Source organism: Dermacentor albipictus, chromosome 10 (assembly GCF_038994185.2).
Source record: "Dermacentor albipictus isolate Rhodes 1998 colony chromosome 10, USDA_Dalb.pri_finalv2, whole genome shotgun sequence".
Classification (NCBI taxonomy): domain Eukaryota; kingdom Metazoa; phylum Arthropoda; class Arachnida; order Ixodida; family Ixodidae; genus Dermacentor; species Dermacentor albipictus.
Window position 1 is genome coordinate 24,472,635 of NC_091830.1, and position 26,559 is coordinate 24,499,193.

General features: G+C 44.4%; 1 protein-coding gene across 2 annotated transcripts; it reads left to right on the forward strand.

Moving 5' to 3' along the window:
• Positions 1-472: 472 nt before the first annotated feature.
• atms (RNA polymerase II-associated factor 1-like protein antimeros) lies at positions 473-24,653 on the forward strand. Of its 2 annotated transcripts, XM_070526775.1 has the most exons (15): positions 473-812; positions 1,460-1,552; positions 4,197-4,318; positions 6,051-6,117; positions 7,253-7,354; positions 8,260-8,365; positions 11,082-11,150; positions 12,333-12,421; positions 13,569-13,685; positions 13,762-13,779; positions 14,060-14,077; positions 16,109-16,234; positions 18,543-18,645; positions 19,659-19,797; positions 21,710-24,653. In XM_070526775.1, exons 1-15 carry the CDS (start codon positions 745-747, stop codon positions 21,928-21,930), a joined length of 1,458 nt encoding a protein of 485 aa, XP_070382876.1. In that variant the 5' UTR covers positions 473-744; the 3' UTR covers positions 21,931-24,653. The 2 variants fall into 2 exon arrangements, with proteins under 2 accessions (XP_070382876.1, XP_070382877.1); XM_070526776.1 differs by lacking the exons at positions 13,762-13,779; positions 14,060-14,077 and having other exon boundaries at positions 476-812.
• Positions 24,654-26,559: the final 1,906 nt, after the last annotated feature.

Here is a 26,559-nt window from a genome sequence, read left to right on the forward strand (position 1 = left end):
GGATCTTAAAGGCTATGCTTTTGCTTAGCCTGAAACACGTCATTCACGTCAGATTTTGGACCCTGCTCTTAAAAAAAAAAACATAGTAGTGAACATTTTCAAAATATAATCCTGTTGCATTACCCCCTGGGCCAACAGGTGGTCTCCAAAACTTGACGCTTAAGACATATTTTCGGCTCCCGAAATTGCGTCCGGCGTCTTCAACCAGCAAAAGTATAGCTTTTTAGCCATGCATTTTAAATCTAGATGGCATAAGTGGGCAAATCTTTGGGCATCCTCTAAATGAGTTTATCCCGTCATCACCGCACGTCTTGCAGGTTGAACAGAACGCCTTGGTGAACTTCACATTGCATCGATTAGCTTACATCTCAAAGGCGACGCATTTAGCTTATCGCAGACGTCTAACGTAAATGTGACGTCATAGCTGCCATCTTTCTGAAGACCACAATATTGTCAGTATTATTCGTATTATTGGTATCTTAGAAGAGCGTTGATGCAAGATAGCGGCTAATGGAAGCACTTATGACAAAATTTTCGGAAACGCAATCTTCGCAAGTTTGTGCTTATTTATCTCATAGCAAGTGACGATACAGGAAATTAAAGCCTCACATGCCCAGTTCCGTGGCATCGATATGGCAACGCCGTCATGGCTCCATTGTAGCCGATCCTTGCGCAGTCCGTTGATTTCACCGTACGTAAACAGTGCCCGAGTCAACGTGATCGCGGTCGCAGCATAGCCTTTCTATGGCTCCCACAATACAGTCCGGGTCTTCCTCCGTGGAAAGAGACCGCAAGAAACCCGGGGAGCGCCGGTAAGCATTACGGCGAAATTTGTGTCACGTCCTCGAAGTGGCGTCCTTCAGTCGCTGAGCAGCGGAGGAAATTGTTTGTGCGCACTAACTGCTGATCCAGTTAAAACCACCTGTTTCTCAAACAGCCTTCATTCTCGGAGTAAATGCGCGTCTAAAATATAACCACTTCCCTCGACTACGCGAACTTAAGCCCGCACCCTCTAGTTTCTGTTTTGCGTGCTTCAAGACGTGGTCAAGACATACCGATTCTTACCTGCAACTTGTGAACACACAAACAGTAGCGTCTGTTCTAAACTAGCCCTTCTGTAAAGTTAGGGCGATTAGATTCTCGCTTTTTCGGCGTACTGTGGTCGGGTTTATTTTACGCGATTTCCGCATGTTGTGGAGAACCTGACGCTCCCAAACTCTTCTGGTAAATTTGGAACGGTTTATTGTCCGACTGTTTCGAGTGTCTTGTAGTCACTGCCGCTACTTGACATCGGATGTCCTCTGAAATCACCTGTCCCTCCTGTTGAGACAGATTTCTACGGCTGTACTGCGCGCAAGTTCGTGTCCAGTACGTAGCATCGGTGTCTTCCACACATATCACGATGTTTTTACGTTGTTACTTTTTGGCAAGGCAGTGTTTGAAACGCTTTCTATCGCAGGTCGGAGCTGGTCTGTCGAGTCAAATATTGCAACACCTTGCCCGATATACCATTTGATCCAAAGTTCATAGCCTACCCTTTCGAGCCAAACAGGTAAGAAATGCGTCTGGCATGCTGCAGTTTCATCCGGGTACTTAATGGAATGAGAATGGCGCTGTTTTCAAGAGAGTTCGCTTGACTCACCAGTGCTTCGACGTTGTGCTTAAGGGTTGTTGGCATCTAAAGGGAATTCGGTTACAGCTTTTGCTTAATTGTGCTTGGGATTTTGCCTTTCTTGCACAACATTATTGCATTAGAAGGCTACGTGTTTAAACAATTACATGGAGAAAAAAAAAGTAAACAGGGAATGTCAAGTGCCATCTTAACTTGTACTTATTTGTTTACATTGAAGAGCTGTATACTCATGTTAAAGAATAGGATCGGTCATTGTGATTACCTTGTCAAATATATATTGTTAGATGACATTGATGCCTTGCGTAACATATAAAGTACAGGACAAAGACCTTGTAGCAGCATCTTTCCTGTTGCGTTCCAGTTTTAAAAATAAATGTGCATTATACTTCAAAGCAGTCCGCAACACACATGCTATATGAAAACTGAAGAAAATTAAAATTCTAGCTGCATGAATTATGGTCCTCAGGATGTGCTACTGGCCCACTTCCACAAGAGGTGGCGACAGGCACATAGAGTTTCATATTAGTATACCTAGAGGCAAATCTGGCGCTGCGATCGTTCAACCTACATGGGAATGATGGGAAGTACAGGCTTCGGATTGGCATTCTGTTGACTGGCAAACTAGTGTACAAGTATTTTTTTAAAAGTTTCGGTTTCGCTCCAAGCGCAATTGCTATAACCTGCAGTTGGACAGTGCAACGCAAAGCTCTCTGCGTTTGTTAGGTTGCTCAGAGTGGCGATAGCGCGCTGGGCCAGCGACTGGGACGATGCTTGTGTCGCGGTGTGGCGTCGAAGCCGTGACGAGAAAGCGGCGGCATCGTAAACGTTGAAAGAACATGTTTTGAGCGTTTAGACCTTTGTTTGTTAAGTGTGTTAGGTTGGCACTGTAGCGTTACGTGCTTTATGAAACTTCAGAATAGAACAAAGAAGGCACTACTGATACAAGACATATACAATTGTACTTCTAGTGGCTTGACAATCAAATTTTATTGAGGGCTTCATTATGTGCTCGTTTATGTGCTCATTGAAATGCGTGTTTTAGGACTTTGAGAACACAAACTTACTTGTGGTAGGAAAGATAGCTGCTTCCTAGCTGTAGTCTAGTGTCGCACAATGGGTACCCGCAAAGCCACGCTGTAACGCTTCGGAAGCGGTACGCCAATATAAAATATGATGGAGCATACTCGTAGGAGGCCACTAGCGTCCTACCTAGCACGGCAGCAGATGTGCTTAAAATTACTTGAAGGCGTTCAGCAATTGTGACAGCCGACGCAACCTTTCGAAAGAGCGAGAGAGTTCGCAAGTGCCTGTCGTCTGCGAGAAAAGTCTCGCGTTTGCAGCGAGCAGGCTTCGTAGCAGACGACACTTGTAGAATTCCTCTCAAGGGCGCAACGCTTTGTCACAATACAACATTTTTATTTCCAGAAATACTTGATGAGTATTTTTATATAAGTACATGCACGGTTGTTTTGCTGTTGCAAAAATGAATAAATAATTATTCTTTGACGTTAAATTAAGAACAGAATCGCACGAGTATGCATACCCTGGTGTGTCCTGCTGACAAACCATAGTAAACCATGCTTCCATCTCAACGTCATGCAAAGTTTATGTAGCGTGTTGTGCATTATATAACATACTGCGGAAATAGAATTAGATTTTACGCGATAATATTTGAGTATAGCGTTGTTTACTGCGCCAGAAGCAAACGCCACTAGTCTAAAGACCGAAGTCAATCCGAAGCCTGTACTTCCCATCATTCCCATGTAGGTTGAGGAGACGCTCATGAGAACCCCCGTAGACACTAGCGCCACATTTCCCTCTAGGGTATTTTTAGAAACTCTATGGACAGGCAGGTGACGCCACTGTGCTTGAGTTCTCTCACTAGCGCCCCCTATAACTAGACCTGGGACGTGAGCAAAAACACACATCCCTTCCCTTTTCCTCTTGCCAATTGGTATGGCCACTAGCGCCCCCTGCAGTGGATGCTTGCAAAATACTGGCCGCAACTGGTAAAACTTGAGCAGATGATTACCGCGCGTTGTGATCTATGTGTAAGCACACAAAATTCATGCTGTTTTCCAGGCATCTACTTAGAGGAGGTACTGCCTGGTGTCATAGATTATGGTAATGTGTAAAAAATTGGTGGTGTCCAAATCCACACCTGACAGGCTCTGTATTTAAAAATGCAGATCTTAAGGGCTATGCTTTTGCTGGTTGAATGCAGTAGAAGCGATTGCAGGAGCCAAAAGCATGCCCTAGATGTTAGGTTATGGATACCGCCTATTGCATTAAAAAAAAAAAATGATTACAGTGCATTCATGAATGCACAAAAACTCAACCAAACTGCTTTTGTACTTTTGCAGCACAATAACCCAAAAATCTGTGCCATCATTATTGCATCTCAAATTTAAGCACAGAATTCAATAAAGAAAGTTTGGCATATTAGTGTCCATTTGAATAGTGTTTATCATATGTAAGCCTTTTTTAAACGTCAGAATTCAAATAGCGAGTTTGCATTTGTTATCTTTCTGGTTCTTCATGTCGGCATTTTCATTCACTTTAGGTTTGTCTCGTACAAAGCGACTTCACTTGAACGAAACTACAAGCATGATCTACTCACGGAACACGACCTCGGCGTCACAATTGACCTTATTGACCCAAAAACGTACGAGATTGACCCAAATGGTGAGCTCAGCTCCTTGACATGTGAAAATCATGTGAAATAGCAACTGGCTTCAGATATATAAACCAAACCATATTAGCTGGGGCTTGACCCTTTTACTCCCCAAGTTCTTTTCTGGAAAAGTGCATGGAATATATCAATTTTTTGTTTACTTTGCCAGTATTGTGCACATAATATTTTCATTTTAAAGAAATTAATTGTGGTGTTGTCTGTTTTATTCACTGGAAGCTTTGAGTAAGAGGTCAGCACAAGCTTTGTCTCAAACAACACAAAAGCTCGCAGAAATATTCTACACACTCATGACAGCAAAACAAATGTAAAGTACAAAAAGATATGCATGAATGCCCTAATCCAGCAGCTGTCGGTAGAAGGAGTTGATGCGTATTAGTCACTGCTGCAGAGCGACACAAATTGGGCTGTGAGAAAGTAAGATTCATCCTTGGTAATGTCATTACAAACTGGTAAGACAAATACTGTTTATGCTTGGGTGTTGAACAGTTAAATGTAATTAATCCAGGGTTCGTCAGATCGACGCATTTTCACTCTTTTCATTTTGCTTTTGCGAGAGCATGCATACCGGCAAATTGCTTAAACTTTTCTTTGTGGCTACTGTCAGTTGCTGAATTAGTTGTTTCTTGCTGTATTTTAGCGTTGCTACTACTGCACTTTATACAAACGCACATCTGACTGCGTATTCTTTACATTTTTGTTGTATTTGTGGTTTATCAGCTTGCTGTTTGATCTAACATAACAAATTTTATTCCTACTGAGTTACTAGTTCAAAAATAATGTTGCTCTTTCACTGTTTCGCTACTTCATACTTACGATATTAAAAAGAATTGTCTTTTTACTTGTGATGTCTACTTACAAGTTGGATTGCAACTTGTATAATGTTTGCTTCTATTATTGTATTTATTATACATAAAATCCCACATGCTTGGTTAAATGTGACCATAGTATATTGTACATAACAAATGTCGCATCATGCAGTTTACTTGAGGCTTTCAAGAGCTTGGTAAAATGCATTGCGTAAAGTTTGGTCTGCAAGCGTACTGGCATCAAAGTGCCGTGTTTGCTCAGTTCTAATACACATTCTTCTGCAAACATTTGTTGAAAAACGACGTGCACATTATAAGCAAATATGACACCAAAACTACAATAATGACAAGGTATTGTCAGTGGCATTAAACATTTCTGTAATCAAGTCTATGCATGCTACTGCTGCTATGAGAGCTTGCTGTAGCTTTGTGCTTGCTCCACCCACAAGTTCATTAGGCTGTCATGGCCGGCAGCACATTTAGAAAATATGACACCTCCAATACTAGGGACGGCGCCAGAGATGAGATGCTTCGTGTCTTTGATAGTTGAAATGAGGCCTCTGACAGTGACGATAAGCGATTTTAAATTATTGAAATTTCTGACAATCAGATTTGCCGCGCAGTACTATTTGCATTTTTACCAGTGGCATTGTTCTGCAGTGTTGTCCCGTAATGGATAGTGAATGAAGTCGCCTTATTTGTACTTGGCTGAATATAATGGGGTCACTGTCTATATTTAAGTTTCTGTGTGACATTGACATTGTGTGTATGACCAGTGATGTGTGTGTGTGCTGCATTACGAAAACAAAGTATGCACAGGATGCATTATGACTTCTTTTGTAACCTGTCCACCCTTATTATTCTTGTCAACAAAGTTGATGAGAACGTGCCTTGTATTTTTTTTTATCGCCTGCAGCTGTTTTGCATCCCGACGACGAGAAGCTGCTGGAAGAAGACACCCTCACACCGCAAGATTCTAAACGGTGCTGTAGTCAATTTGTGCATGTTTGTTTGGATTTTTGCTTCGATCGGTGTGATTTGCATAAAGATAAGGTCTATGCTGAATGCACCCATCTGTTCTGCAGGGCAGTGCGGCAGTGATAATTATGGATATCGATTCTGAAGCTGGCATTTTTGCACGTCGCTTGTGGGTGTTCGCACAGCACTGCCGACTTTGCAGCACTAATAGCGGTGGCAATAATTGTAGCACTAGTGGAAGCGACAGAAGTAGTAGTAAATAGAAGCAATTGTATTGGGGTAGTACTACAACACAGCAACACGTTGTAGTATTACAAGTAATAGTGTAGCAATGGAATTAGTAGCAGTGTTAGTAGTATGCAGCTACAGGTTGTAGTGAGAGAAGTAGTAGCAGCGACATTAATCATAATATTAATGCTGATAAGAAAGGAAAGGAATGCCTATGTGTTGTTTCACATTCGTGATCAACGTGAGCTATGTTGAAAAATATTAGCAAAATGCAGCTTAGCAAAGCTCATTTTTAACTTTCCTAATCACTGAAATGTTTCAGCCACGCTTCTTGATTGTTTTTAAGAAAAATTGTTAGATTTTGCCCTCCTCATGTCAATACTAGCACGCGTAAAACACGGACACAGTGTCATTAACAACCGCTAGACAGTTTTGAGTGAAATTCGTTGTGTTTGAGTTAGCAACCGAAGTTCCAAGATGTTAAGGATCGAGTAAAAAATTTATGAAAATCAAAATTAAAATAAATAAAAGCCCCAAGCTTGCCCCTCCCACTACACAAGGGGAAAAAAAAAGGGAAATTATAACTGTGTAACTGGAACTGTTGCAGCTCTTAAAAGTTCCGCACATGGCAAGACTGACCTTGGTATTTCAGAAGCGCCGTTTATTCAACCCATAATCACTGGAGAGTCGTTATTGCATGCTCCAGAGGTGAACAATCTTTTGTGCAAGAAATGTAACGACGACATTTCAGTGAAATGTTACCATTACCATCACTGCTGGGTACCATCTGCGTGCTATTGGTCGAGCACAGCTGTTCAACTGATGTGGAACAGAACATCATGTATGGAACTATGGGTACCGCGGAGCAGAACTAACAGGAAACATATAGCTTTTTGTTGCTTTCTTTTTCAGGTCAAGACATCACAATTTGGTTGTCCCATGGCTGAAGAAGACGGAGTACATTGCGACCGAGTTCAGTCGATACGGTCAGACCGGTGTTAACACCGAGACAAAGTGAGTAATGCCACGCCCTCCATCACCTCCTTGAAATTTCTGTGTTAGTGTGTGGCTTGCCCAACCACCTCCCTTCCTGTATTCACCCTCCCATTTCCAGTCAAGAACAAACCCCCTCCCCCCCCCCCCAAAAAAAAACTGTTAATGATAATTTCCAGCCGTGCCATTGGCAGGAGGTTTACAATATTCTGAAATTAGGAAAATATGCATTATAATTAGGCATACCACGTTGCCTGCTCACTGTCATGGGCAGTGAATCATCTCGGAGCACCGGAATCACTTTAACTATCAGATATAGTTACAACGAACATAGACTTTTGAACTTTGTCATGGTCTAGTCACAATGAACACAAACTTTTGAACTGTGTCATAAAGTGCTGAAATGCTGTTCCATTCTCATAAAACATCGAGGGGATGTGGGTGGCAGGGCATTCATCAGGTATGACCATGTGTATTTTCATGTCAGGCTTGCATGATTCCCCCATCACCATGACAAGCTTATGAACCACATTTTGATACAGTGTAATGTTGAAATGTTATTGCACCCTACTCGATAGTCATGAGACATTACTTGTGCAACAATCTTTCTTTTTTTCTCTTTTTGTAACATGTACTTTCATGCTGTACTTGCACAGTCATTTCCCATCACTGTATTCACGGTTTACTGCAAGCGAAGTGCGAAAATGCACGGAGACACACGAGCTAGTTCTTCCTCTGCAGGTGTATTTTTGCGCTTTCCTTGCAGTGTGTTGCACAAACAAAGCTAAATTTCTGCCCTTCTTGAATTCACTTTCCTCATGCTGTAATTTGTGCCCATTCACTTTTAGTTAGGTTAGGTCCGTACACCATACTTGAGCCCCTCGGTACGTGCCTACTGAAGCCAAGCCGATACTTTCTGTACGCAGGGTCGGCTACAATGTCAAAAAGCTGTTCAAGGAGGAGGACCTGTATATGGACCGAGAAAGTCAAATCAATGCCATCAACAAGACGTTTGAAGAAGCCCAGAAGCCAGTGCGTTTCTCTCTCTCTTGTTTCTTTTTTTTTTTTTCATCTCAGCATCCATGTTGCACTTATGTGAAAACACACCCCTGCGTGTTCCCTTCACTACGCGCGTTTCTGTAAGTGGTGTTCAAATTCACGCCCCAGCAATAGCTCTCTGCAAGCAACAAAAAGTGATCTCAAGGGCTATGCTTTCCAAGCATACACCAACGCCGATCGCTGGAGCCGTAAACACGTTTCGGCCGCCATGTTTTAGACATCACCCATTGTTTCTTCATTTCAATTGCCTGGATTTATGTTTTGGGGACAGGTACCGACTTATAACTAGTGTTGGAAGTTCGTGTACACCTTGTCGGAACATGGTGTAAACTGTAAGTGCTTAAGAGGAAGCTTTAGCTCGAGTGCTCCTATCTAAATACATGTAAAAGGAGAATTCGTTTTTCTCGGCAACCACAGCACCAAATTTGACGGGGTTTGCTGCATTTAAAAGAAACACTTAAAATCTAGTGACTGTTGGTTTCGAATTTTCGATTTATGTTGTCAATTTTTTATAAAAAATTGGCAAAAATCGCAAATTTTCAGAAAACGAAACTATCAAGTTTAGAACTCCGTAACCCAGCAAGAAAAAATGATATCGCAATTCTGTGAATTGTATATGATAGCACATCTAAAGCGGACAAAATTGATATGTTACACATGAACATCAAAAAATGTATCAATGTGTTATTACAACTTTTGCAGAACCCTCGTAAATAACGTAACAAATTCATGTAACGTATAAAATGACACATCAAATTTGTCCGCTTTGAATGGTCTAATGGATGCCGTTTACAGAATCGCGATATCTGTTTTTGATGCAGAGCTATTGGTTTGTAAACTTCGTGCTTCTATTTTTTTCAAACTTCTGAATTTTTGAAAATCTTTTTAACAAAATTCAAGCCCTAAATCAAAATTCCGCTTCCACCAGTCACTAGAATTTAACTTTCTCTCTCAAATGCAACAAATTTCATTAAAATCGGTCCAGGGGTTATCTTAGAAAAACGTTTTTGTGTTTTTACATGTATTTGAATAGGCCGCGTCGGAGTTGGGCCCGAGCTAAAGCTTCCTCTTAAGGGGAGAGGCTACCCTGGAGACCGAACTTTTTTTTATTTTTAAAGATATCCGGATGAAACTTTCAGGGTACGTTCGCACCACTGAACTATGAGGAACTGCAAAAGTTTCATGAGGATGTGTTTATTAGTTCTAGAGTTATTGAGGTGTAACTAGGTGGTTCATGTATATGCCTGAGGAAGAGCCTGGAGAAATGCCAGGGACATTGTAGGAAGCTGAAATTCACTGTGATGATCCCTTGATAGATATCCCAGGGGGCTACAAAGCCCGTTTTTTAAATTTCCCCTCCAAAAACTTTTCACCCAACTTTAAATTTGATGTAGCCAGTAATGACCACATTCATCAAAAATGAATTGCGTATTATAAATTAACTGCACCAGCCTTCAAAAAAGCTTGTTACCCCTGGCAAAGTCATTCAGGAACAGAATTTAAAAAAAAACGGCACACAGATTTGAAGAGCGGTTCTTTAGGTATCGCCTTCCCCAGCACCACTGCTAGCAAAAAAATTCATTCCGAGAAAACGGGCCTTAAAGTTGAACACGTGTTACTCATTAGAAAGCTCCTATGGAGCTTCTAATTAGCTCTTGTAGCTCCAGGCACACTCAATGTGTTGGATTTTCAACTGGCGGCAGCCGATAGCACAGTTCCGTCGCTGAAAACGTCTACGCAGTCGGCATTCGCTGCGGAAGATCGGAAGTTCGATGCTCGTACAAGTCACATATCGCGCTTCCACGCACCTAACATCTGCACTGTCTTGGGCTTCGTTGACGGCATCGCATATAGCAAAGAAATAGTGAAAAAAAAAAAAGCTGAGAAAATTATCTAAAAGATAGCGCAAGGCGATGAGCAACTCGCAAGCAGGCGTCTGCTGAAGCGGACGGAGCAAGGGGCAAGAACGACGCGAGCGTGGCAGGCGTGGCATCGAAGGGAGCAGCCGCTGCTGCCACCCGCGAAGCAGCCAATGGCAGGCGTGCTTTAGCACGTGAGATCTTAACGCACTGCTCCGGCCAATCAGTGCATTGCATCGCGGGAAAATGCCAACAGCGCCTCAACCGCGCTGACAATGCCATTTTGCAAGGCGGCAGAACAGAGACAAAGAATTCACGATCAAAACGACACCAAGATGGCGCCGGCAGGCCGCATGGGCCGGGAATGGCGCGCGCGCGAAGTTTCACTTCATTTTGGAATTCGCGCATGTTTTGTGGGCCGCGGTGGCCTCAAAAGTAGTGTCATTTTTTTACTTTGTGGCTCAATTAGGTGCTGATAATTACAGAACAGGTAGTTTATGAGAAATGCAACCCAAAAATATTGTTTTTCGAAAATTGACTTTTTCGCTATCTTTTGGATTTCGAGGGCCGCGTCACCCCTTTAAAGTGTCTGGACAGAAACACAAACAGAAGGCAAGGAATGAAACATACGTGACACTGCTAAGTTGCATGTTGGGGGCTCGTTGGTTAGTTGCGAGCAAAGCAACTCATTTTTCAGTGCCTGTTCAATGTTGCTTACTCGGCCCGCACTGCGGACCACCTTGATCTAATCGAACGTAGTCTAACTTGCTCGAACCTACGCCTTGTTGAACCACGACTTATTGGCTTCTTTAATTGCTTGCCTTTTCTAGATTGAAGGCCACTACAGCAAGCCCAACGTTCGGCCGGTGGAGGTGCTTCCACTGTTCCCAGACTCAGATGTGAGTTAGATTAGGTGCACTCATTTGTGATAGTCTGCATCCGTTAACCAAGCGTACCCAGTGGTGCACCGAGCCCTTGGAGCAAGAAACATTTAGGAGAGGAAACTCCGCTGTTTGCGGCGACCAGAAAAAGTCGCAAGTCCGCGGAGCCGTTATCGTGCAGGTGGCGCCCGGCAGCGTGGAAAGAAATTACCGCCATTGAGAGCGCGCCGGAGCAGCCTGCCCAGGCGCTGCATTTTTTTTTTCGCTGTGGCTTCTACAACACGCCACATGGCGCTGCCACTGCATACGGTCCCGTCGGCGCATACAACAATTGTGACCTTATCTGGTCGCCCTCGATCGCGCTGACGGGAGTTTCACCTCCTAAATGTCTTACTCCGTGACCGAGCCCAGTCTTCCGTCTCATGCCGCATTTATACTCAAACTGCACAAGCGATGTAACGAGAAATTTTTAACATCAAGAGATAGGAAGAGAAAGATGTGGATTAGATAGCGAATGCATTTAGCTGATATTCTTGTTGAGATTATGAGGGGAAAAAAAGGGGGGGAGGGAGTTGTGCAGGCCATGTGATGCATAGACCACATAACTGGTAGTCTGTTAACCTAGTGGAGTGCATGCCTTTTGAAGAGAAACACAGTTGGAGTGGCAGTGAATTAGGTGTTGTGATAAGGCTAAAAAATTTGCGGAGCATGGGATGAAGCCTGGTGGTGCGAGAGAGAGGTGTTATTGGAGATGGATAAAGGAGGCCTTTTTTTCTGCAGTGGGTATATGATGACGACATGATGATGACACAATAACGATAGCATTCTTCAGGCAGCTGCAAGATAGCAAGCAGATTAAAGGCAAACCTCAACAGAGGAGTACAAACGTCTTAGGATTGCAAATATGGCACTTACGACAGGGAAGAGCAAGACAGAACACTGGACATCTGCTGAACAGATCCTGTGTTCTCTTTGGCTGTCGCTGTCGCAAGTAGTACTGTTGAAGATTGAGGAAGGCAAATTTCACTGTGGGGCTGCTGAAAAGAGGTTCGCAAGGGCTCGTTTATGATCACCCTAATTTGGGACTGAGTTAGTTTTAATCTGCACTGGCTGATCTGGAATGAAAGCCGTCGGCCCCTTTTGTAACGTTGTTGGATAGCACTTGACATTTTTTATCCTCCCTTTATTTCTTTGCTCTAGTTATGGAAATACCCATTTGCGCAAGTCATGTTTGACTCAGATCCAGCACCCATCACGCAATTGGAAGAGATGTCTCAGGCCATGATCAGGTAAGGGAGCTTCCGCTCTTGGAACTGTCCCACGTTAATTTGATGCATAGTTTCTTGCAATAACCTCTAGAGGGAGCTCTGGCACTAGCATCTATAAGAGCCGCAAGCTCGGCGGTTCGGTCGGCATCAGAATGATGGCTACAATTTTCCGAACTCCTTAGGGGACCATGAAAACGTTCGAAAAAATCAGGCAGTTTGATCAAAATTAATGCATCTACGGCTCTCAAAGGCTCAACTCGCCACAGGCATGTCCGAAATAGCTCTGAAGGCCTGCCAGTGCCCTTATTGAACGTGTCAGTGCTCGTAATGCGCCAGGAGATGCCGGGTGCGCAGGTGTACTATTAAGGAACACATGCTGTGTCCCGTGACAGTGGCCCAATTTCACTCTTTGTATGCTTCACCGCAATACATCGCATATACTGCATCAGGTAAAACCACTGTATTGCGGTGAAGCTGACTCTTGGAAACCAGCATCATGCAGTGCTTAGTTCTTGCCGTGCCTTCCGCACTTAGAAGCCATCGGCGATGATGGCAGAGGCGGCAAATTTTTTAACGTGCAAAAGGCAACGCCAAACAGCAGGAAGTTTGGTAGTGAACGTCAATGCATCTAGGCTTAGCTTTGCAAGAGCGCCACTTCGTGGCTGTGAGATAATCAAAATGGCAGCAGTGACGGTTTCGATTAATGCCGTTTGGGAGCTGCAGTCAAGGCAAGATGTCCAGAAAATTGGATGGCGAAGGACAGCAACAAGAACTTCTTGGCAGTGAAAGATGAGGCATAATAAGTAACACCTCAAGAACATCTGAAGCCGGTAGCATGAAAATTGTACAAATACATGTACTAACCATAATTCGCATGGTAGCTGAATGATAGCAGTCCGACAGTGTCATCCAGTAAATTTTGTAGGAAGCTCTAAGGATGGCAGAATATCACAGCTGCTGAATGATTGCAAAGGGTATGCTGAAAAACACACATGGTCAAGTTTCGATGACTCACAACTTACGAGATTGACGTGTACGTTTGTCGTCACAGCTTTGCCTGGTACGAATCAGTCTACACAGATCCTTCGTTTTGGAATTACCTATGTTTCTGGAGACTTTTCCCCAAATTATGCTCAACATGTCTGATGACGCATTCATTGCCTTTCAGGGGTGTGATGGACGAGAGTGGAGAACAGTTCGTCGCCTACTTCCTCCCAACCGAAGACACCATCAAGAAACGAAAAAGGGACGCTGAGGAAGGCATGGATTACATGGATGATGACGAGTGAGTTTAAAAAGAAGCCTCCATCACTTCTAAACAGCCAGTCCTAACTTGTCATGTTTTATGAACAATATTTTAGTACATCAGGTGCTCCGACGTAAGTATTCAGGCTTGCTTTTGAGCCAGTTTTTCACGGAAAACACATGTTGCGAATATCTATGATAGTCTCACGAAGACTGCCTCGAGTAATACAGAAGGTCGGAGGAATATTGCATCTTACACGGAGTCATAGTAGTCCCACATTAGACAGCTCTTCCCAATTTAAAGTCAGTGTGTCACAATGGGCCGATATTGGCCGTATACTTGAGACAGTAATTACGCCTGTTGCTCATTGACGCTCAATTTTCTAACTTTTCATTTTATAAACTGTGTTTCAGTAACTCGGGCACTGTCACGTAAGTACTCAGGCTCGCATCTAACACCCGACCTTACATGGAAAACTCATATCCTGAGCATTTGTGCTAAAATGTCGCAAACACTAAACTACTTGCATCATTCACTCGTTAAGCCAATTTCTAACTTGTCATGTACTGTGAACAATTTTGCAATACCTTCGGTATTGTCACGTAAGTACAGTAGCACCTCGTTCTTCCGTTCCGGAAAAAAAACGCACGGAAGAATGTACTAACTGGGAGAATGTACGATCCGAAGTAACTAAGAAATTTGACTGACTCTACGTAATGCGAAGCATCGTGCAGATCGTTGCAGCACGAGACACCAACATGCGACGAGCAGGAGTTGCTCCGGTATCCTGAGACGCATTTTGTTGTCTTCTTATTGCGTGGTGTTTTAAGAGGGCGATCGGAAACCGAAACGAAATCGAGCTGGTGGACGACGCCGAATGCCACCGAGGCGAAACGTGATGCCCACACCGTGCCGCTGCAGCAGGGAACGGCGGTGCGTTTGAATTATCGCCTACTAAAAGTGTGCAGTATGCTACCAATGGCACTATGCACCACGCACTGTAAAACAGATAGGTGAAGATACTTATCGCAAGAGGTTTGGCGGTGATAGCTGTGAATGTGCTGTGTGATGACTCGGGCAGAGATTTGCTGGTGCCGAAACAAGAAACTGCGCGCCGTCGTTTTCATACGAGATGGACAGCTACATACTTTTCTCGGTCGCGCGTACCTCGAGTCTTTTCTTGTTCACATGGGATCTAGCGGCCGGAAAACCTATATGATCGCAGTCTGCAGCAGGGAATGGCGGTGTGTTTCAGTTATCGCTTATCGGACAGCGCTACGCTTCCGATGGCACTATGCACTGTGAAACGAAGAGGCAAAGGTGCTTACTGTAATAGAATTTGTGGTGATAGCTGTGAATGCCACGTGGCATGACCCCAGAGAAGATTTATCGATACCGAAATGAGAAACGTGAGTGCACACTGGCGTTTTCGCATGAGATGGGCGAGCGAGTATTGCGGTGAAGCTGACGCGGCGGGCAGCTATACACTGTTCTCGATCACGTGCACCTTGCGCATTTCCTTTACATGGGATCTAGCGACCGGAAAACCGGATCGCGGTTTGGTGAGGCACTGAATGTTATAGCCGAAACATTGTATTCTCCAGGAACGTATGAACCGGTAAAAAATGAGCATAACTCTATTGGGTCATTTTTTGTGTTCTCAATTGCGAATGTTGGCGCCGGGAAAACATACATAACGGAAACGTAGCAACAAGGCTCTGTTGTACTTAGGCATGCATCTTACAGCCGACCATTCATTGAATAAAGGAAATGCATATGTATTGTAGACATCAATGCTAACGCATCACAAACTCTTGGTTGCTTACGCAAAACTTGAGTCACTCCCCAACCAATGTGCCAGTTGGCTTACTTGGCCTGTGATTGTTCACTACGTAAGCTCGGTATGATAATGTTATGAACAGTCCCAACTCTCGGTGTTGGAAGCCATGCAAACTAAAGCAGCTCAATACTTTTCATGCATCCATGACTATCATTCCAGTTTGGAAAGAACTAAGCTAGGCATTAGAACTTAATGTCTTAGTGCCATTGTTCAAATGTTGTTGCATGAAAAGAAAGCTGAGTAAATGACATATGCATGCATCACTAAGTGCTATGTTTAACAAGCTCTGTTGCTTGGTTATTTGAGTACTCGATTGATCGGCATATATTTCACAAGTGTGCTCTTTTAATGAGCATGTTGAGCACCTTCTTGGGATTGCATTTTCTATTGTGTTCCACTTCACTAAAGGTACAGTTAGTGACCCATAAAAGTTAGCAGCTAACATTTCCAATCACACCTAAATCGATTTACAAATCAGCCAGTCACTTGGTTACTGTTCTAGTACCACTACACTTAAGCAAAAAAAAAAAAAAATTGGCTGTGTTATCGTATGCAATCTTTTCACAGCTCTGTGGACCTAGACGTGACTTGTCTGAGAGAAATTCTTCATGCATGCTAACAGGTACGAGTACCGGATGGCTCGTGAGTACAACTGGAATGTGAAGAACAAGGCATCGAAAGGCTACGAAGAGAATTACTTCTTCGTCTTCCGAGAAGATGGAGTGTATTACAACGAGCTCGAAACAAGGTAACTTAGTGTTTTTCTGTTTGACTGTGCCATTTGGAAACTATAGGTAGCTGTGCAGCCATGTTGCTTCACACATTAGCTGCGCTATCCTGAAAAGCGTACCGTATTTATTTGAATATAGGTCGAACTTTTTTTTTTTCACAAATGTTACCAATAATTAGCAATCGACCTATATTAATGACCAGAGAACCTCAACCTATATTTGTGATCAAAGCTAGCAAAAGTGCCGAGCTAATGGAGTTCCAATGTGGAACAGGGCCGCTGCCCGAGCCACGAGGGCCAAGACCGTAAACCAAAACACCCTGCCGTGCACGTCGATATCATACGTGGAAGCCGCAGTCGTGCAAAACACAAGTACCATACATACTAGATTCTACTGTGCACCGATTCTAATGCGCACACGTACAGTACTGTACCAACTAAATTAACAAGCGTGCTGTCACACGCGCGCAAGCAAACATGAACACATCTCACTCTATAACCACGGAAACTCGCTGTCAAAGCACTGGACTGAGAAAGCACAGCAGCAGCTGCCTCTCGCTTCAACGTGAACTATAAGCGGCGAAAACACAGCATGCAGTGGACTCTGTCCCCGTCGCAGATCGCTTTCAAAGTAAGGCCCAGGTGATCGTATCGCCGAAATAGATCGTCACTAGCACGTCCTGCTTCACTGTGTTGCTGTGTCACTGTGTTGCTGTGTTGCGGCAAAGCAACTGTGTTGCTTTGCCTGTTGTGGCATCAAAAATGTGGCATCATGATGAATGGCACTTCATGCTGATTGAGCAAATGCAGAAAATGGGAAGACAGATGGCAGACTAATGCCTAACCACACATACTAGAGCACATGGAGGAAGCTACGGCAGCTAGCCATGGAGCATGTACGAGGCGGCCATTTTGAAATGTCAATGGCAATAAGGTAACGCAGATTTAGGGTCGTACTCAATTCTAACGCGCCGATTCCAATGAGTCAACCTATATTCTGATAATTTTTTTGTTGACCTTTATTAATGCTTGACCTATTTTCGAGTAAATACAGTATGCATGTGGAAGATTTCAGTGTCATTTGCTGTAGCTTGTTCAATGCTCAACTGTGCCTAGCACCAATAAACAGGGGTATTGCATGTTCAGAATGTCTAAGTCAGTTTCATTGATAGGTTGTATCTTTGTGTGAGTTGGTTATCAGCATTTTGAAAGGTTCCTACTCGTTGAGGTACTGCAATGTGCTTTTCATGTGTAAGGAAGATAAACATGCCTAGAAGTGTAGATGAGAAAACGTAAGCAGATGACATTAGTTGAGATTAACAGATGCAGATGGAGTTGGTCAGGGTAGGTAATTTCATTGGAAAAACCAATCGATGGTCTACTTAAGTGATTTAATGAGCGCAAAGGGAAAGGAGACATACCCGAAGCTGGCAGATAACTAATACAGAGTGGTTAGGTTCCGAAGCGTTGATTTCGTTGATGCGACACAGGGGGTGCTTGGATATCCTCGAAGGAGACTCCCGTATTGCAGTGGACCTAATTGGGTTTGTGATAATGCTGTTGCGGGTTAATGAAGATATTGTCTAGCCAATTAATACAGTTTTCCAGAGTTGGGCCCTGAAGCACACTTGCTACAAAACTTCACTAAGGTTAAATTGGTTACAAATGATTAGTATATAGCATCAAAGAAATCTTTGCAAAGCTGTACGGCTGGTAATTGCCTAATTGCTGTTTTATTAGCAGCCTTTGAATAGTGCCTTAGCAGACAACATGGGCGCATGGTGGTTAGCTGATACCAGAACATGGCCTCCGAGATCTCCAGCAGGCCAAGGGTGGTGTCCGATCTCAGAGCACTATGCCCACGCGCCACGATGCTTCGCGGTGTTCCAGTTTCTGCATCATTTGCAGCTAGTAGGAATGGTTGCGTTTTCTTGAGTTTTGGTATAAAAGAAATACCTATTCTTGTGAACCTTCTGTAACGCATGCACCTGTATTTCAAACATTACATTTTGCATTCAGGCAGCTTTCTGCCTACATTGATCTGAATCAAGGCTTTTTACGAAGCGCAAAATTTTATTGCACCTGGTCTTTTAAGTGGCATACTTGATGCTTCAGGGTAGGGTCTGTGAAACTGCTATGTCAAGTTGAATGTGAGGACTTGACGCCCTGAGCTGACTGTAGACGTTGCTGTATACCGCCGTGCAATAAATTTCTGCCTCGAGTGACTGGCACTTTACGGAACAATAAAAGCGGCGAGTTTTAGAAAACACTATGTGGGATGTTGATGCACTAGACGCAACGAGCAATGCACTGTTAACGTTTTCAGAGTGCGGCTGACGAAGCGTCGTCTCAAACCTGGCGTCCAGCCGAACAATTCAAAGTTGGTGGTGCGACACCGACCGCTGAACGAGATGGAACACAAGACGCAGGTAAGCTTCTTTCTTTCTTTCTTTTTTTAAATTCTTTTCTTTAACTGCTTATATTTTGATGCGTGAGGAGCTGCCAAAATAATTTGCATGCATCATTGTTCTGCGATTTGGGTGAGCTGGACTTTTTCAGCTCGAAATATATCTGTATAATTTACACATGGAGTGGTTATCCATAATGTGCTCATGCATGTAGTTACAAAGATAATAAAGTTATATGATAACAAATTCATGCAAAACTTGTTAAATTTTATGGGGAGTCTGATACAGTAAACCCTCAATCACTCACTTTGCGGGAAAAAAAATGTAAATACTAAGAAAACACGTGATCGGAAGTCACAAAGAAAATTTGGCAGGCTCAACTGTAATTGATATCCGCGTATTGGGAGGCGTTGCGCAAGTCACTGCAGCATCATGAGATGCCGACGCATGCCAAGAGGCCCAAAATTTGCATTGTCATTATTGTGGCTTTGGCAAGCTTACGTTTCTGCTGCTGAAATTTAGCCCGAGGCAGCAGCTTCACTGGGGGGGCATTTGGCGGGAAGTTTTTTTACGTGCCCACTTAACGAGAATAACCGCTGCACGAGTCTCCGACATGTGTCGAGGCTGCTGGGACCCTAGTGGCCCAAGACGCGCTTTGTGGTTTTCATAATGCATAGTGTTTTTATTTAGACGGTGGCGGAAAACAAACGAAATAGAGTTGGTGTGCGACGCCGTAATACAATGCCACCAGAGTGAAATGTGACGCTCACTTCGCGCTGCCTGCAGCAGGTGTCACTTAACAGCTGTGGCAAATTAAATGTCACTTGCGCCAGGCTTTTCGAATGTGGACAGATCTTCCCCATGGGTGAAAGGCTTTGTGCAAATCGTGCCCTGGTGTACGTCCCTTAATTTCCATGGACCAAATGCCAGACCAGACCAAATGCCGGCGTTCTTTCTACAGGCAGCGAGTTGTGCTCTGGTGGTTGCCGTGGTGTCCTCACTGTCTGTTCCCTCTCGCCCATGCCCACTTGCAGCAAGCCAGGCTCACCCAGCTGGAGCAGCCGCAGGAAGACGAAGAGGAAGCAGAGGAGGAGGAGGAAGAGGCAGAGGAGGAAGAAGAGGAGGAGGAGGAAGAGGAAGCAGAGAAGGAAGAAGAGGCTGCCGAACAGAAAGGTGAGGCACCGTCTCGGAGGGAAAAAAAAAAGAACGCTTTGAAGGGAGCAGTGGGGCGAACATTTCAGAATACAGCCCCTGTTTTGTTATCCTTGGGCAGCACCGCCGACTTTTGGGCGTAGTGAAAACTTCCTCAGCCATTTCAGGAATTTTTTTGGATTCCATGCGGTTTCATTGCTGCAAGATAAACATGTAGACAGGATTACTTGTCTGGCTGGGCTAATTAAGTACAGTCGAATCTTGGTAATTCGAACTCGAAGGGGCCCGAAAATTTGTTCGAATTAAAGGAAGCTAATTAAATGGAGGACTTACCTGCAGTGGTGCAGGTGCACTAAGCTAACACATGACTGGGAAGTTCCACAAGATTTATTCATCCGTATTTACAATTTATAGTGAGTTGTGAGGCCGGATCGGTGCTCGCACTGTAATAGGAGATGGCGGGTGCACGCGTGTATAATTAAAGGAAACGCGCCATGTCCCGTAACAATTGCCCCTTCGAACTTCTGGTATGCTTCACCGCCGCACTTCTGTATTGGGGCGAAGTTGACTTTCGGGAACCGACATTACGCAACACGCTACGCTTTCCGCGCTCCGAAGCCATTAGCGGGGATTACGAAGACTGAGTCGGCGCCATTGCTAATAGTGGCGAATCGTTTCCATGAAAAACACGGCACCGAACCGCAAAAAACTTCGTAGCAGTCGTGGTGGTTGCCGTGGTGTGGCTAGTGTGCCGTAGTTGCCGTGGTGTGGCTACGGCTGCCAGCGGATCTGCGTGCGAGAGCACCGGCTCGAGGCGGCGTGGTAATCAAAATGGCGGTGGTGGTGGCGGCTTCGATTAATGCCGTTTCGGACCTGCGGCCAAGCTAAACAGTCTGGAAAATCGGACGGTGAAGGTTTTTTGCGTCCGAAATTTCAGACGTTCTTATACATTGACTCTGTGGCATACATGGCGGTGCCGCAACACTGACTGAAGTCACTACCTCGACACAAACACAAGTAATCGGTGATGCGTGCCTGCACACGCCTGTGCACAAATTTCCACCACGGCCTTTTTTTTTTGTTTGCGTGCAGTGTTGAGGAGTCTCTCCTAAGCTCTTCCTCTGTGGTGGAGTCAGAGGAATGCTGGTTGGAGCACAGTATGTTCGAATTAACAGTCGCAAATGCCTGCTTGTTCAAATTACTGGGCATTTTCACCCATTGGAGTTCGAATTAAGCATGTTCGAATCAATCAGATTCGAGTGGATAAGGTTGTAATATCTCCAATAAAAAGGTGTCATAAGCATGACGTTTCAGGTACAAATTGACTTCATCCTCAGGGGTTAAACGATGAATGGTGGCAGGATGCAGCTTTTTAAAAAGAAAAATTCCTTATAGTAGTGGCAAGGGCATTGGTATTGTTTCCTTTATTATAGCTAAATTTGGTTTGATTTGTTTCATTTTTCGTGTCTTCATTTATTCCTTGAATTTCATTAATCCGTACTATCCAAATTCTTTTGGGTTGTATACTGATCAACCGATATGCAACTTCCATTTAATTTCTTCTTATGTTTACATATGCATTTTCATTTCTTATATTTATGCTGCCCGCTTCATGGACGCTCCTCCATGTGCTATGGGGACATAAAAGACTGCTACTATATATGCATTAGAAGTGGGAATGGTATTCACGAGGGTACCACGGTACCCTCGTGAATACCATTTGTGAACTGTGAATACAATTTGTGCTTACTGCAGTCTATAACATTGTCGTACAAGCAATGCCTGTAATTAGACACAGCATTTTTTAAAATATAATCACATTGAGAAAGCCCCTTGTGTCAGTAGTAATAACACTGCAACATTGTTATTACATGTGTAGATTCATTCTCCAAGAGCTCGTGGTAATTAATTTTCTCACTGCCACTTACCACAGGCTCAGAGGCAGAGTCGGAGGCCGAGGAGAAATCGGAGGCGGAGGAGAAATCAGAGGCCGAGAGCGAGGCCGAGAACGCAGAACAGAGCCCCGCCGGGTCGAGGAAAAAGTCCGGTTCATCATCGTCATCATCCGCATCTTCGTCGAGTGAAGAGGAGGAAGAAGAGAAGAAACGTCGTGACGAAGAGGAGATCTTCGGCAGTGGAAGTGACAGTGACTGAGTGTGTGCTAGTGACACTGCAATGTTTCGCAACTGTGCTGTACATAATGCTTCTTCTGCAACCTCTCCTAAATAAACAAGTGTCCCCCCATTTTTTTTCGTTATCGACGTCATTTATCTTGACAAACGAGTGAATCTTGTACAAGTTAGCCCTTTGAAATTATGAGCACTTACCCACTTTGCACTTGTTATGGTGAGGAACTGCAGCAGAATCTTGTTAAGGGGGGACACGGGTCTTTAGACCCAAAATATCATAAAAAAACGAATTTTGGAAAATAGCATTTCTCTAATCTACATCTATTATTCTCCCTATCTGCCAAGTTTCCAATCTCGTAAGGTCATATTTCAGCCATACGAACAATTTAAAAACAGATAGGGCACCTGATTTTTCGCGTGTGTCGACGCGAAAACGACACACATTCAATGACGCCGCGCTCGCGTACTAGTGCCTTGAGGGCGGCCATCTTGGTCTCGTTTGAAAGAACGCGGTTTCGGCTTCAAATATCGCGCGCTGCCGCTTCGTTAGGCTTGCTGGTTCAATACAAAAACCGGCGGCAAAAATAGGTGAAACGCGCGTTCTCATTCGCTGTCGCATGCACGTGACGAGATAACGCCACGTGATTGGCTGGGCGCACTCCCGAGCTGTCTGCTAGCCGCAGCAGAGGCGCAGGCGAGACGCCATGTTCGATACGATCGTTGTGTGAGTACGCGCGACGATGCCTCCTCCGCTCCGAAAGTTTGACTCCAAGCACAAGTATGGAAAGAAAAGGAAGAAGTCCATGCTCAACAACTTCAAAAAACGCCCCACCGCGTCGCAAGTGGTTGAGGACGAGCCACCAACGGCGTCAAGCGACGGAACTGATGGAGCCGACCGAGTGCTAGGCCTAGGTGGTGCGACAACGAGTAGCTGCGACGAAAACGCCAGCCGCGTCCGTCGTGACACCGTTATGCTAACGCCTTCAGATTTGGAGGTAATCGACATGAGATCCGACGAGAAACTACAAGAGCTCGCATCAACCGCAGCAGTGAGCCGTAAGTCGGAGATCTTGTCCGCTGGCGATGTCGCGGCCGGCCCGATTGACGACACAGTTTTCACCGTGGTGTGCCTGGAATCGGTGAACGCACTTCTGGAGCATATGAACTGTAATACATGCGGCGGTAGCGCGAAAATCAGCCGGAAGGAGCGCGAATATGGCCTTGCAGTAAGTCTGGTGCTCATATGCTCGAAATGCGGCGACAAAGCGTCAGCGTGGAGCTCGCCGCGTGTGAATGGGACTCAGAAAGTGAATCCGTTTACCGTCAACATTCTGGCTGCGCGCGCGATGCAAAGCACCGGCAATCGGCAAACTGCGTTCAATGATATTTTCGCAACAATGAATATATCGCACTGCGGGCTGCATACGAAAACGTGGCAGGGGTACGTCAAAACGAAGTTGACGCCCGCCGCGACCCGGGCAGCTGAGACGCTTACAACAGAATGCGCGAAGTCGGTCCGGCAGCTTTACAGCCAATTAAACTTCGGCAACCCGGGCAACGTTGCTGTATCGTACGACGGGTCTTGGATGACTCGCGGGCACAGTTCGCACATCGGTGTCGGCGCCGTCATTGAACTTTTCACGGGGCTTGTCCTGGACTACGTTGTGCTGAGCAACTTTTGTGCCGGTTGTCAGCGTGGACCAAAAGTTGGTGACCCTTCATACGAAGAATGGAAAGCCAGTCATGAGTGTCAAAAAAATACGGATAAGAAGGCTGGTGAAATGGAGGTGGAGGCTGGCCTCATTTTATTCAAAAGATCGCTGGAAAAGTACAGCCTAAGATACACAACTGTGCTGTCGGACGGTGACAGCCGTACTTTCTTGGCCCTAAAGGAGGCCAAAGTATATGGCTTTATAGAAGTTGACAACGAGGATTGTGTCAACCATGTCCATAAGAGGATGGGGACAGCACTACGTAATGCCCTGTCAAAGCACAAGGGGCCTGGCTCAGAGCCACTTGGTGGAAGAGGAAGGTTGACTGGAGATTTGGTCAACAAACTGAGCTCTTATTATGGATGGGCTCTGAAGTCCCACACTGGTGACATTGAAGCCATGGAGAAGGCCGTGATGGCAAGCTACTATCACGTAACATCAAATGACGTCACCTCGAATCATAGCCTTTGCCCAGAAGGTCCCGATTCCTGGTGCCGGCAAAATGCTGCAAAGGCCAAAGGCCAACCTGTGCCGAAGCACCGCTACAATTTACCTGCTCATGTAAGCAAGGCATTACTGCCAATCTACCAACGGCTCTCTGACAAGATGCTGCTTGAACGTTGCCAGCGAGGCAAAACACAGAACAACAATGAAAGCCTGCACTCGCTAATATGGGCGCTCGCACCGAAGGAGCAGCACGCATCACTCTTCAGCGTTGAGGCTGCAGTGGCGGAAGCAGTCATGAAGTTCAATGCTGGCTGCAGGAGAACCTCGGCAAGCATTTTGCAAGAACTCTCGATGAATCCTGGCGAAAAGTGTATGCAGCGCATGGCGGAAAAAGATCGGCGCCGATCAGCCGCATCTGAACACAAGCATGCATCGGCAGAAAATGTGCAGTGCTTCTTCAAAAAGCGCCACAGAGACACAAATGCCCAAACTGACTATGCCCCAGGAGCCTACTAATGTTTTGGGAATGTGTATGTGCACACATTTGTGACCCTTCACAATTAAATGTGACATTTATTTGTTTTCTTGATTTTCTCGAAATACTAATTTTACCCACCCAGCAAGACATTTACTGTGATATATCAGTAGCTATCATAGTTATAGTATTAATTTTTTTTGCATCATGAAGCTTGATGTTTGGAGCACCAAACATAGGAAGCAGTTTTTCAAGTTTCTTTGTTTAAAGTTTTTAAAATTTGTCTTTTGTCTGACTAATGCAAGGCCATGTTCAGAACAATGGAGTTCAGTGCACTATAAAGTAGGAAATACTGATCCAATCATAAAAGTTCTTCCTATGTTGTGAAGCTTGTGCTTTCTTCTATTGGACCATATGTCATTTGTCTATTTTTGTGCAGCGGTTATTTGTCTATTGTAGTAAGAAAAAAGGCATTGTAAAATACATTGTTTTCTTAATTATGTAATGAAATAATGAACCTACAAAAAAATAACTGCATTTTTAGAATCAGGAGAAGGAACTAAATAAGCATGCCAATTTTTATCAAGTTTGGTTCATAAATAAATAATGATACTTTTAATCGCCATGTCCCCCCTTAAATGGAACGTCAATGAACCGGGGAACAATGTTCCAGTTAACAGAAGTTCCGTTTACTGAGAAGTAAATGCAGAGGTGCAGCACTGTATGCCACACACCATCTTAGCACTGTTAGAAAATGTTAGGCTTCAAAAAGTGAATGTAGCAGCTAGTTTGTATTGTGGTTTGGCCATGGTTGGCAACTTGTGGATTGGCTAGGCTTTGCAAGTTTTGGTTTTGAGGAGGCACCAGCGATGTACCGAAGCAAGAACAATGCTCTTGCTGCTAGACTCGGTGGCTGAATTAGCGCGAGATCAGGCTGGTGAAGGGCAATTTATTGAATGGCGTGCTCTAAGGTGTCCAAAATTCAGTGTTCTTATTTCAGTCATCTGTGGGGGGGCAAGTGGTGATGCCACCAAGTTGACTGGACTGCACGTGCTACACATTAAAAATTTACCAAATTCTTATAGCGTGTGTCATTGCCACCACGTTTTAAGGATGGCCTTCTGCATAAAAGACAAGTGCCAGGGCAAAAAAAAATCTTCGAGCTTGCTTTTGTGGTTGCGTTTACAGAAAGTGGCAAAAATTTTGATTCCGATTAACGAAAATTTTTTACGATGAACAAATGTTTTTTTGCATTATCTAAATACAAAACCAACCAATTAGGAGGCTGCTATCCTGTTCCAAGCAATTTCAGTTTACCGAGATTCTACTGTATTTCGCGCATTTTGGATGCCACGAAGAAAGAGCACTTGTGTGGACAAACTTTCCGTAAGTGATTTATTCGAGAAAGCTTTTTGTTCTTGTTCTTGTTGTCATTTGTTCTTGTTATCCTTTCAAGTGCGCCACTAGGAAGTGCTTTCCTGAAACTAAGTCCACTTATGAATAGTTACAGAAAGTTCCCAATAGGTGCAGCAGCCAATGCGAATAAAGATTTGCCAGAAATCGTCTTGGGGTGACTGTCAACGCTAATGCGATTAGCATTCAAGCAATCTTGTGACGCCCCGTGCTGCCACTGTCTAAGTGTCTTGTGTATGAGTCGTGTGCTGGAGCCAGGATGCTCTCCTGTGCTTCCCTGTGGGCACTCGGCCATCCAGGGATTCCACTCTTGCTGAATGTTAGGTGCCCTCCTTTAAACTATACAGAATTCAAAAGTAATGCCTGCGGCAGATAGAATACTAATGCTTGAACTTGGTTGCTTGAAGGGGCAGCCATTACTTGCCTAATAAACTAATTGTTCTGCAATACATACTGCAATTTCGCAACTGTAGCTGGTGAGGTTTGCAAGGAGTGAATTGAGGATGGTACCAGTTTCACATATGCGCTGTCAAACTTGCATTAAAAATGTGCGGCTGTTACACTCACTCTTTAAATAAAATGCCGTTTTGTGCATAGAAGCACAAAA

Bases quoted from the DNA above. Each gene is read 5' to 3' on its own strand.
- atms (XM_070526775.1), top strand. From the start codon at position 745: ATGGCTCCCACAATACAGTCCGGGTCTTCCTCCGTGGAAAGAGACCGC. The intron at 1,553-4,196 runs GTAAGAAATGCG...CATTCACTTTAG, and splicing joins TACCCTTTCGAGCCAAACAG to GTTTGTCTCGTACAAAGCGA. The intron at 11,151-12,332 runs GTGAGTTAGATT...TCTTTGCTCTAG, and splicing joins CACTGTTCCCAGACTCAGAT to TTATGGAAATACCCATTTGC.